Source organism: Papio anubis, chromosome 15 (genome assembly GCF_008728515.1).
Source record: "Papio anubis isolate 15944 chromosome 15, Panubis1.0, whole genome shotgun sequence".
Taxonomy (NCBI): domain Eukaryota; kingdom Metazoa; phylum Chordata; class Mammalia; order Primates; family Cercopithecidae; genus Papio; species Papio anubis.
The window spans coordinates 38636115-38649082 of record NC_044990.1 but is presented as its reverse complement, the minus strand read 5'-3'; the positions used below and the strand labels follow the sequence as shown (position 1 = coordinate 38649082).

Below are 12968 nucleotides of genomic sequence, written 5' to 3'. Positions count from 1 at the left end.
TCTGAATGGGTCAGCTGTGATAAGTTAGCCTAAATGTCCATCTCAAAGTTAAATAACTTTTTGAACAAGGTTATTTATTTATGTATTACAGGACGTGTTCTACATGGGCTTTCAAATATAGTTAAAACAGCCAATAAATACTGATTACCTTTGTTTATTAGTTCTGTATTTGGCCCTTTAATCTTCACTACAATCCCACCAGGTGGGTATTAGCATTGACAGTATAGATAGGGAATCTGGTGGGTGTAGCAGTTAAGTGATTTCAATAAGATTGCTCATTTTGAAAATATTTTAATGTTTATATAGTTTAATGTATATCTGTTTCTTTTTACAGATAACAGAATAACGTTTTTATGGAAAGGGTCCTGTTTGCCTTGTTTCATTTAGCTAGAGTATATATATCCTGTTCATTTAATTGAGAAACATGTTTTAAAGTGTAAGATGAAAAGATACAGAATTTATACCATGTCATGTTATGATGTAATCCATTTTAAGATTATTCTTGCCCTCTCTGATGGTAGCAGGCATCATGATTTAAGCTTTAAGAAGCTTTAGGAGCCTATAATCTTTATTGTAATTATAGTTTGATTCACAGCTGGTTTTTGTCATGAAATTTAGAGTTTTGAGAGTGTGAATTCTGAGAAGAGTCTTAAAACTGTTTTAGATTGAGATAAATTGAAATAAAACAGTGGTCAGTAGTAGAATACTGATACTGAAATGGAGAGGTTCATTTCTAAAGTTGATTGAAGAGAAATATTATGGTTGTGTACTAGATTAGAATTTGGGAGAAAGAATCTAAAAGTCATTCATTTGTCTACTTGTTTATTTAAGAGTGTTTTGGGTTTCCTATTTTTTTGAGTTCATAAAGGTTTTGGCCAAGATTTTGGGCCCATCATGAAGGATAGAATTCCAGGCACACTAGGATCAAGAGAAGGCTCAGGAGTTTTGTGAGATTCATTTGTTTTACCAGATTTGTTTACACTGGCAGTAAGAGCTGTAAAAGGAGGAACCCTGGAATGTACAAATTATCATCAAGGTTTAAATATTTATAAATTTCCTAGCAGAAAACAAGCATGACTGGTTCTAAAATCTGTACACTTTACGCTTTCAAGCTGAATCCAAAGCTTCCTATTGGATCTGTATAGTCATCTTCTGAAAGATAAAGATGTATGTTAGTAAAAAGATTCCTTTTGATCGATCTCTTGGACACATTAACTGAATATCTCTCATTTTCAGTAACTTAAAGTATTTAGAAAATGTATATTTGTCTTCTGAATTGTCTCTTAGGCATCAGGTCATTTTCAACTCTTGTATTTTTTTTTGTCCTTAGTTGTTATAACAAATGCTTTCCAAAAGACAGTTTATTCATAAACTATTTTTTAAACCCTAGTTTGATCTTTATATATGTGCTAGGTACTACTTTAATTATAGAATATCTCAAAGGAGTGAACAAATGACAACTATAGGAGAAACTAAAAGAATATTCCATCTGTAAAGCAAATTCTACTATCACCATTGTATCTTTTCTGCTTTTTCTTGTATTTATTATTTGCTATTATATTTATCATTATGTTATGCTATTTGTTTATCTTATGTATTTGTTTGTTTATTTATTTTTTTGAGACAGAGTCTGGCTCTACTCTGTCACACAGGCTGGAGTGCAGTGGCATGACCTCAGCTTACTGCAGCCTTCACCTCTTGAGTTCACTCTCATGCCTCAGTCTCCTGAGTAGCTGTACAGGTGTACACCACCACACCTGGCTAATTTTTGTATTTTTTTAGTAGAGACAGGGTTTTGCCGTATTGGCCAGGCTGGTCTTGAACTCCTGACCTCAAGCAATCCACCTGCCTCGGCCACCCAAAGTGCTGAGATTATAGGCATGAACCACCACACCTGGCCTGTTCTTTTTTATGTCTGAATAGTATTCCATTTTGTATATATACCACATTTACTTTATCTAGTCCTTCATTGATGGTCTCTTACGCTGATTTCATATCCTGCCTATTGTAAATAGTATTCCAGTGAACATGAGAATGCAGATCTCTTTGTGATACTGATTTTATTTCTTGTGGATATATATCCAGTAATGGAATTGCTTGGTTATATGGTAATTCCATTTTGAATATTTTAAGGAGACTCCATACTGTTTTTTAATAATGGTTTACTACTTTACATTCATACCAAAAGTGTATAAGAATTCCTTTTTCTCAACATCTTTTCTAACACTTGTTATCTTTTGTCTTTTTAAAAACATTTTTGTGGGTACATAGTAGTTTTATGTATTTATGGGGTACATGAGATGTTTGGATTTGGGCATAACAGTAGCATCATGGAGAATGGGATATCTATCCCCAAGCATTTACCCTTTGTGTTACAAACGATCCAATTAAATTCTATTAGTTATTTTTAAATGCATGATTAAATTATTATTGACTATAATCACTCTGTTGTGCTATCAATTAGTAGGTCTTATTCATTCTTTCAAATTTTTTGTACCCATTAACCACCCTCACCTACATCCCACCACCCCGACTCCCCTACAGCATTTCCCAGCCTGTGGTAACTGTACTTCTACTCCTATCTCCCTGAGTTAAATTATTTTGAGTTTTAGATCCCACAAAGAAGTGAGAACATGTGACGTTTGTCTCTCTCTGCTTGGCTTATTTTACTTAATTTGATGATCTTCAGTTCCGTCTATGTTGTTGCAAATGAGAGGATCTCATTCTTTTTTATGGCTAAATAATACCCCATTGCATAGTATGTCCCACAGTTTTTTATCCATTTTTGTCTTTTTGATAATAGCCATTCTAACAGGGGTTTAGGTGGTATCTCATTGTGGTTTTGTTTTGCCTGTCATTGATGATTAGAGACGTTGAACCTGTTTTAAATATACCTGTTGAACATTTGTATGTCTTCTTTTGAGAAATGTGTTTAGGTCTTTTATCCACTTTTTATTTTGGTTAATTGTTTTCTTTTCCTTAAATTGTTTCAGTTCTTTATATATTTTAGATATTAATCCCTTATTAGGTATATTGTTTACAAATATTTCCTCCTATTCTGTAGTTTGTCTGTTCACTCTGTGGATTATATATTTTATGCAGAAGCTTTTTAAGCTTGGTGTAATACTATTTGTCTATTTTTGCCTGTGCTTTTGAGGTGATAGTCAAAATTTTATTATAGAGACCAATGTCCTGGAGCTTTCCCCCTCTTTTCTTCTAGTAGTTTCTTAGTAGTAGTTTCTTAGTCTCTTTTTTCATTTTGAGTTTTTTTTTTTGGAATCCATTAACCATCCATCTGCATCTCTCCCCACTCCCCTACTACACTTCCCAGCCTGTGGTAATCATTCCTTCTTCTCTATCTCCCTGAGTTAAATTGTTCTGATTTTTAGATCCTACAAATAAGTGAGAAATTGTGATATTTGCCTTTCTCTGTCTGACTTATTTCACTTAACATAATGATCTCTAATAGTTGGTAGCTGTTGTACATGGAATTTTCTTGATTACTTTTTCAGATAGTTTGCTATTAGTGTGTGGAAATGGTACTGATTTTTATGTTGATTTTGTGTCCTGAAATTTTACTGAATTTATTTGATCTAACAGTTTGTTGGTGGAGTCTTTATGATTTTTTTTATTTAAGCTTGTTTTCTGCAAGCAAGTACAGTTTAACTTATTTCTGCCTTTTTTTTTTCTCTTGCCTAATTGTCCTGGTTAGAACTTCAAGTAATATGTTGAACAGAAGTGGTGAAAGTAGAGATCCTCATCTTCCAGATTTTATAGGAAAAGCTTTTAACTTTTCTCTATTTGTTATGATGATAGCTGTGTGTTTGTCATATATAACACCTATATTTATTGTGTTGTGACAGATTTCTTCTATTCCTAATTTGTTGAAATTTTTTATCATAAAAGAGTGATGAATTCTGTCAAATTATTTTTCTATCTATTGAAATGATTATATGATTTTGTCCTTCATACTGTTAATAGGATGTGTCACATTTATTGATTTACATATTTTGAACCATCCTTGCATCTCCGGAATGAATCCTATTTGATCATGGTGATTGATCTTTAAATTCAGTTTCTTGAGAATTTTTGCTTCAGGGTTAGTGACAAGTAGTTTTCTTCTGTTGCATCCTTGCAGGTTTTGGTGTCGGGGGAATGCCAGCCTAGTGGAGTGAGTTTGGCAGTATTCTCTACTCTTTTATTGTTGTTTTGAATGTTTTCATAAGAATTGGTAATAGTTTTTACTTACATGTTTGATAGAATTAAGCAGCGAATATATTAGATCCTCAGCTTTTCTTTGGTGAGAAACTACTTATTACTGATTTCAGTTTCCTTACTGGTTATTGGTTTATTCAGGTATTCTATTGTTTTATAATTAAATCTTGATAAGTTATAATTTTCTAGGATTTTATCAATTTTTTTTCTAGGTTATCCAATTTATTGATGTATAAGAAATCATTGAAAATAGTCTCATATAATTCTTTTTATTTTTGTGGTGTCAGTTGTAATATCTTTTCATTTATGACTATATTTATTTGAGTCTTCTTAGTCTAAATAAACATTTGATTATTTTGTTTATTTTTCCAAAAATCAACTTTTTGTTTTTTGTTTTCTTTTTTCTTTCTTTATTTTTTCTTTTTTAGTATTTTCTAGTCTCCATTTCATTTATTTCTGATTGGATCTTTAATACTTTCTTGCTTCTAATAATTTTGGGTTGAGTTTGTCTTGTTTTTCTAATTCCTCCAGGTGCAATGTTAGATTGAGATTTTTTTGTTTTGTAAATGTAGATGTTTATTTCTGTAAGCTTCTCACTTAGATCTGCTTTTGCTATATCCCATATATTTTGGTATGTTGTGTTTCCCTTTTCATTTTTCTAAATAAATTTTAAAATTGAAGACTTTTAATTTCTTCATTGACCCATTAGTTATTTAGAAACATGTGGTTTCGTGTTCATGTATTTGAAAAGTTTTTGAATTTTCTTCTGTTATTGATTTCTAGTTTTATTCCATTGTGGTCAGAAAATATACTTGATATGATTCTAGTCTCCTTAAATTTGTTAAGACTTGTTTTGTGGCGTAACATATGATCTGTCCTGGAGAATGTTCCACGTGCAGTTGAGAGAAGGATGTTTATTCTGATTTTGTTATATGAAATGTTCTGTAAATATTTGTTAGGTCCTTTTGGCCTAGAGTTCGTTTTCTATTTAATGTTTTTTGATTTTCTGTCTAGATGATTGTTTTATTGCTGAAAATGAGGTGTTGAAGTCTCCTAATATTATTGTATTGAAATGTATGTCTCCCTGTAGATCTATTTGCTTTGTATATTTAGATTCTTTGGTGTTGGATACATAATATATATATGTACACATACACATATATATATACATATTTTACAAGTGTTACATCCTTTTGCTGAGTTGATCACTTTATTATGTAATATCCTTCTTTGTTTCCTTTTACAGTTTTTGGTTTAAAGTATATTTTATCTGATGTTAATATAGCTACTCCTGTTCTCTCTTGGTTTTCATGTGCATGGAATATCTTTTTCTATCTTTACACTTGGTTTATATGTGTCTTTACAGGTGAAATGAGTCTTCAGTAGTCAGCATATTGTTGTAGTTTTGTTTTGTTTTCATTCAGCCACTGTCTTTTAATTTGAGAATTCAATCCATTTAGATTCTAGATAATTATTGATAGTGAAGGTCTTATAACTACCATTTTGTTGATTGTTTTCTACTTGTTTTGTAGATCCTTTTTACTTTTTTCCTTTATTACTGTTTTCCTTTCTGGATAAGTGATTATTCTCTAATAGTATGTTTGGATTTTTTGCTTTTGATTTGTAGTGCATTTAGTGTAGATTTTTTGTGGTTATCATGAGGCTAAAATATTTTTTATAGTTAAAACAGTTTATTTGAAACTGATAACCTTGATCACTTATAAAAAAATAAGACTACGTGTTAATTGTACTCTCTCCTTCAATTTTGAATTTTTGATGTCACAATTCACATCTTTCCATATTGAATATTCCTTAACAATTTATTGTAGTTACTGTAAATTTTAATAGTTTTGTCCTCTATTCTCTCTTTTAAAGATATAAGTGATTTTACATACCACCATTACATTATTAGAATATTCAAAATTTGACTATATACTTACTTTTACTGGTGAGTTATACTTTCAGATATTTTTGTATTTCTCATTATCATCCTTTTCTTTCAACTGGAAGAATTTCATTTAGCAATTTTTATAAGACAGTGCTGTTGATTGTGAACTTCCTTAGCTTGTGTTTATCTGGGAAACTCTATCCTTGATTTCTGAAAAATAAATTTTTATGGTACAGTATTCTTAGTTAGAAGTTGTTTTTCTTCAGTACTTTTAATATGTCATCATATTTTCTCCTGGCATGTAAGGTTTCTGTTGAGAAGTCTGCTGTTAGGTATACTGGAACTCTCTTGTTTGCTTTTTTATTATTTTCTCTTGTTGCTTTCTGGATCCCCTCTTTGTCTTTGATCTTTGACAGTTTGATTATAATGTCATGGTAGTATTGGATTCAATCATACTGGATACCTTTTACCTTCTCATATCTGGATATTTATATCTTTTTCCAGGTTTGGAAAGTTTTCTGCTGTTACTTTTTAAAATAAATTTTCTACAGTGTTATCTACTCTCTCAAACCTCAATGACACGTTTTTGCTCTTTAATGCTGTCCCATAAATTTTACGTTTTCTTCATTCCTTTTCATTCATTTTTCTTATTCTCTTACTGTATACGTTTAAATGAATTGTCTTTAAGTTTACAGATTTTTTTTCTTCTGCTTGATCACTTCTACAGTTGATACTCTCTGTTGAATTTCTCATTTTGTACCTTGTGTATTTTAGCTCTAGTATTTCTGTTTAATTTTTAAAAACTATTTTCTTTGTTAAAAATTACTGTTTTTTTTTCTTGAAGTTCACTGAACTTTCTTTTTTTTTTTTTGATTTTTTATATTATTATTATACTTTAAGTTCTAGGGTACATGTGCATAACGTGCAGGTTTGTTACATATGTATACTTGTGCCATGTTGCTGTGCTGCACCCATCAACTCGTCAGCACCCATCAACTCGTCATTTACATCAGGTATAACTCCCAATGCAATCCCTCCCCCCTCCCCCCTCCCCATGATAGGCCCCGGTGTGTGATGTCCCCCTTCCCGAGTCCAAGTGATCTCATTGTTCAGTTCCCACCTATGAGTGAGAACATGCGGTGTTTGGTTTTCTGTTCTTGTGACAGTTTGCTAAGAATGATGGTTTCCAGCTGCATCCATGTCCCTACAAAGGACACAAACTCATCCTTTTTGATGGCTGCATAGTATTCCATGGTGTATATGTGCCACATTTTCTTAATCCAGTCTGTCACTGATGGACATTTGGGTTGATTCCAAGTCTTTGCTATTGTGAATAGTGCTGCAATGAACATACGTGTGCATGTGTCTTTACAGCAGCATGATTTATAATCCTTTGGGTATATACCCAGTAATGGGATGGCTGGGTCCTATGGTACTTCTAGTTCTAGATCCTTGAGGAATCACCATACTGTTTTCCATAATGGTTGAACTAGTTGACAATCCCATCAACAGTGTAAAAGTGTTCCTATTTCTCCACATCCTCTCCAGCACCTGTTGTTTCCTGACTTTTGAATGATTGCCATTCTAACTGGAGTGAGATTGTATCTCATTGTGGTTTTGATTTGCATTTCTCTGATGGCCAGTGATGATCAGCATTTTTTCCATGTGTCTGTTGGCTGTATGCATGTCTTCTTTTGAGAAATGTCTGTTCATATCCCTTGCCCACTTTTTGATGGGATTGTTTGTTTTTTTTTCTTGTAAATTTGTTTGAGTTCTTTGTAGGTTCTGGATATTAGCCCTTTGTCAGATGAGCAGATTGCAAAAATTTTCTCCCATTCTGTAGGTTGCTTGTTCACTCTGATGGTAGTTTCTTTTGCTGTGCAGAAGCTCTTTAGTTTAATTAGATCCCATTTGTCAGTTTTGGCTTTTGTTGCCGTTGCTTTTGATGTTTTAAACATGAAGTCCTTGCCCATGTGTATGTCCTGAATGGTAGGTATTACCTAGGTTTTCTTCTAGGGTTTTTATAGTATTAGGTGTAACATTTAACATTTTTTTAAAATATTTTCTTGAAGTTCACTGAACTTTCTTAAACTACAGCTTTGAATTCCTTGCCAGATAGTTCATACATGTTGGTCTCTAGTGTGCATCACTGGCAGCTTATTTTGTCCCTTTGGTGATGTCATGTTTCCCTGATTGTATTTTTGCATTGTGGTCAAATGCTGCTGTCTACACGTTGAAGAAGTAGATATTTATTCCATTCTTCTCAGTTTGACTTTATTTTAGGTCATCGTTCAACAGTAAGTCTGTCTAGGGTTTCTGAGTAGACCATCTGGTATGGACTGCTGTTATTGGTGCAGTGCTAGGGCGTGCCCTAAGCCTAGAAGTGCTTTGGGTGGTGCAGCCCAGGCTGGAAAATTTTGGGCTCCCACAGCTGATCCAGCATCAGGCTTACTTTCATGGTTCCTAATGCTGTTGCAGTCCTGGGTGGTTCCTGAATCCCACGACTGCTGTCGCCTGCTTGCCGCTAAGTATTTTCTGTAAAGGAAGGTCGCTGCAGTCATCTGTCGGTGATATGGGCCAGAACTCGAGTTTTTCTCAAAGGACCATTGGATTCCTGTCTGATACCAGTGTCAGTTTAGATGCTTAGATTGCAGGTACCTGTAAGGAATCAGAGTCCATGAGCGTTTTATAGTGGTAGATTTGTTGTTAAGCACAAAGGCAAATTTATATGTTCACTTCCCTCTCTATTTTTCAAGTAGACAGTATCTTTTTTTTTTTTGCTCTACTGCCTGACGTTGGGGGAGGGATTGATATGGGTAATGTAAAACATTCTTTACATCATCAATGTTTCTTTTTTAGTATTAGTCTATAGCAGGTACTATGATTCTTTGCTTGTTTTCTCTCTTTTGAACGTATTTTCTTTCACATATGGCTAGTTCAAATTGATGTTTCTGTGAGGGTGGAGAATTACTGGAGAGCCCTACTTCACCATCTTCAGTGATTATATTTTTTTGCATGTTCTGTTGTCTGCTATGGAGTTATCTTTTGTAATTTTACAAATCTCTACTACTTTTTTTTTTTTTTTTTTTGAGACAGAGTCTAACTGTATCACCCAGGCTGGAGTGCAGTGGCTCAATCTTGGTTCACTGCAACCTCTACTTCTTGGGTTCAAGCGATACTCCTGCCTCAGCCTCACGAGTAGCAGGGACTACAGGTGCATGCCACCACGCCTGGCTAATTTTTTGTATTTTTAGTAGAGACGGAGTTTCCCTGTGTTAGCCAAGATGGTCTTGATCTCCTGACCTCATGATCCGCCTGCCTCTGCCTCCCAAAGTGCTGGGATTACAGGCGTGAGCCACCACGCCTGGCCAAATCTCTATTTACTCTTATACCATTTATATATTTTATCTTGTTCTTGGGATATTAAGGATTATAGACATCTGTGAGTTTTATCATAATTATTTCATATTTAAGAGTTCTTGGGTTCAGAACTGTGTGTATTGGTGATATGAACACAGATGGTGCCCTTGTTAACCTGTAGGTAGTACATGATAGTCTCACAAGTCAGGAATACAACCTCAATACAGAAAAGAAGCTGATCCTGTTTCCTGAGTTTTATAAAAAATAGTCATCCTTTGATATCAGAGGGATTGGTTCCAGGACTCCCGATGAATACCAAAATCCACAGATGCTCAAGTTCCTTATAGTCAGCTTTTATATCTGTGGTTTCTGTATCGTTAGATTTAACCTACTGTGGATTGAATTTGATCCACAGTTGGTCAGATTTGTGAATGTGGAACCCACAGATATGAGGTGTTGAACATAGTGTCTTTATCTAGAAATACACATACTAGATGACATAGACATTCATTAAATAAAAAAGAAAAATAATAGGCTATTGATTTGCAGGTGCTGAGTATGGTTAAGAAGTGACATCTTGAATGTAGAAACATAATAGTAGAATAAGGGGTGAACTAGCAAAAGCATTGTATCTGTTGCTGTGAAAATATCCTTCTACTTCAGTAACTTTTGAGAAAATCATTATAATAGTTAATATAAGAGGCATCAAGAAAGATGTAAATAATGTTTAGAATTCTCAGTAATAACATATTATACTATCTATTACATTTGGATAGTTTTCAATGAGAATTTGTTTTCTAAAATTGGATATTTTAAGCTTTGGTTACATGTAAGATTTCTCTAGCATACTGTTTACAATGTTTCTGAATAGTGAAGTGCTATTATTACTTGTAAAAGTGTTAATGTACTGCTTAGCAGTTTTCTTAAAATACTTTTTGCTGAACTCTTTTCTAAGGCTAGAAGAGATACAAGCAAATAACACCTATGTTTAGACAAATATTACATGCACCTATTGTGGTTTTCTCATTATTTTCATTACAATGTGATGTTTTTATTGTGTACCTTATTTCATTTTTTGTTATCACATGAAAACTGGCATCATTCTTATGGTAGATAAATAACTGAGCATTTAAAAATCAACCTTGGATCCAGTGCAATAATACAGGACTGTTGTTTAAACACTAGTTTTAAAACTAGAGAAGAGTATAAAATGTGGTAATGGAAGTTTCCCACATAATAATTATATTAAATGTTTGAATTCTCTTGTTTTCTGAATTTATTTTTGATTTTATAAATAGAACTACATCTGAAATACTTTTTTAAACCTTATTCGTTATAAACCTTTCTCTCTTTCTCCCTCTTAGCAATCTTCCTGAGCTCTTTTCGGGTGCCATATGAGGAAATCAGAATGATGATATTGGAGGTAGATGAAACACGGTTGGCAGAGTCTATGATTCAGGTAAACAAACAGGCACAGCTTAAATTTCAATATTTCATTGCAAGCTTCTCATTAAATAGAAATCTGTAAGTGAAGCAAAATTCTTCACCCAAATCATTCAACTGGAAAATCATTGCTGCATAATTAGTTTTAGCATAACTTCTGCATTGCCAGGAGAGAAAGCTGCATCTTCTCTTAACTGCTCATGAAATATAATGCTATCAAATGATTGCATTTTAAGTATTTTAAGTTATTGTTTCTGAAAGGCAAATTGTTTAATTTTATGTTTTTATTTTTGTTATACTTTAGATTATTAATGTGTTACTTAAAATTTGTTTCTATAGCCCTTTTAGAATGTGTTTTTCTTTGGCTTATGAAGATATTATTATACGGTTTAGAAGATCGAGGGAGTTTTCATTTATAGTTACCTTTACTAACAATTCTTCTTTGAGTCATTTGGGCTACTATGAGTATTAGAGATTGTTTACATAGTATTTTGAATTTATTCAGAAGGCTAGAAGATTTTCGTTAGTGATTTTTATTCATAGTATTTTCAAATGAATGCTAGCATCATGTTGAAGTTATTGCTGAGTTCCACATAAGAAATCAATAATGTATATCTTGATAAAATTTAAAGTTGGAGAATCAAAACACAAATTATATAGTGAGAGATTATCTTCAGCTTACCATCTTTTGTTCTGATATCGGATATATTTAGGAAAATGTTACTTAGCAATAAAAAGAAACCAAACACTTGTTAGTGCCAACAAGCAATTAAAATTATTTTGAACATTTAACTAATCAATAAATTATATCTTTGGAAGTTGTTCTAAGTTTTGCCTTTCCTATCTTGTCTTCTAAATGTAGTGGTCATAATTTCACTAGTGATTTGTGCTGTGAGTCTCTGAGACTAATAAACTACCTGATTGAGCTGCTCTTATTTAAGCATTTTTTTCTCTTTCACTTTCTTTTTACTGGATTTTCATCTTCATTCATGTTGATTATGTGTGTGCCTTCTTGCTGGGAATAGATTCCAACTTCCTTAAATAAAATTTTTCTACTTAATACTTGTTTGTATTTCTTATAATGAATTAGTTAAATATTTACAGAGTAGCTTTTAGCTTGATTACATGAATGTTTTAAATGAACATGTCGTTTTGTTATATAATAGAAAAGAGATGATTTGCTTTTTAAAATTCATGTCCAAAGTACATTCAGCTCCATATATTTTGTAACGTATTAGTTTTTTATTGGTACTGTAACAATTCACCAAAAACTTATTTGCTTAAAATAATACAAATTTATTATCTTACATTCCTGTAAAACAGAAGTCTGATATTGGTCTTACTATGCTAACATCAAAGTACTGGCAGAATGGCCTGTGTTTCTTTTTGTAGGCTCTAGGGAAGAATCTGTTTGTATTTCCAGCTTCTCATGGTTGTTCATACTCCATGGCTAATAGAACCATTCCTTCATCTTCCAAGCCAGCAATCTTGCATTCCTCGATTCCTTTGTCTCACAGTCACATCTCCCTCCAGCTCTATTGTTTTTCTCTCTTCTACTTTTAAGAACTTTTTGATTACATTGGGTACATCCAAATAATTCAGGATAACCACTCTAAGGTCAGCTGATAGCAACTTTAATTCCATCTATAACCTAAATTCCCTTTGCCATGTAACTTAATATTTTCATAGGTGTTGGTGATTAGTCATGTACATCTTTAGGAATGGATGTCATTATTGTGCCTATCATACTTTCTAAATATAAAAACAGCCTTGGATATTTCTAAAATGTAAAAATTTATTTTGAACATATATAAGGTTTTAATACATTCATTAAAAAGTAAAAATTTCTTGCTATTTGAACTCTTAATTTTAAAAGTATAGTCCTCATTTTAATGTGAAGAACTTCCTATTTGACCAGGGCACGGAAACAGAGCTTTATGTTATAATAATCATGATTTTGGTTCTTTGTGTTCACTGTGATGGTTATATTTTGACATATTTAGTTATTTATTCGTATATATGTACAGGTCAGCAGTATGTCATTGTTGTGCCATTTTTCATG

At 32.7% G+C, this 12968-nt stretch overlaps 1 protein-coding gene across 2 annotated transcripts in view; it reads left to right on the top strand.

Moving 5' to 3' along the window:
- Positions 1 to 12968, top strand: part of DIAPH3 (diaphanous related formin 3) — a 495444-nt gene that overhangs the window by 239129 nt on the left and 243347 nt on the right. For both annotated transcript variants that reach the window (XM_021929669.2, XM_021929670.2), the window contains one exon: positions 10828 to 10922. In XM_021929669.2, coding sequence (XP_021785361.2) covers positions 10828 to 10922 — 95 coding nt within the window. The remainder of the gene's footprint in view (positions 1 to 10827; positions 10923 to 12968) is intronic.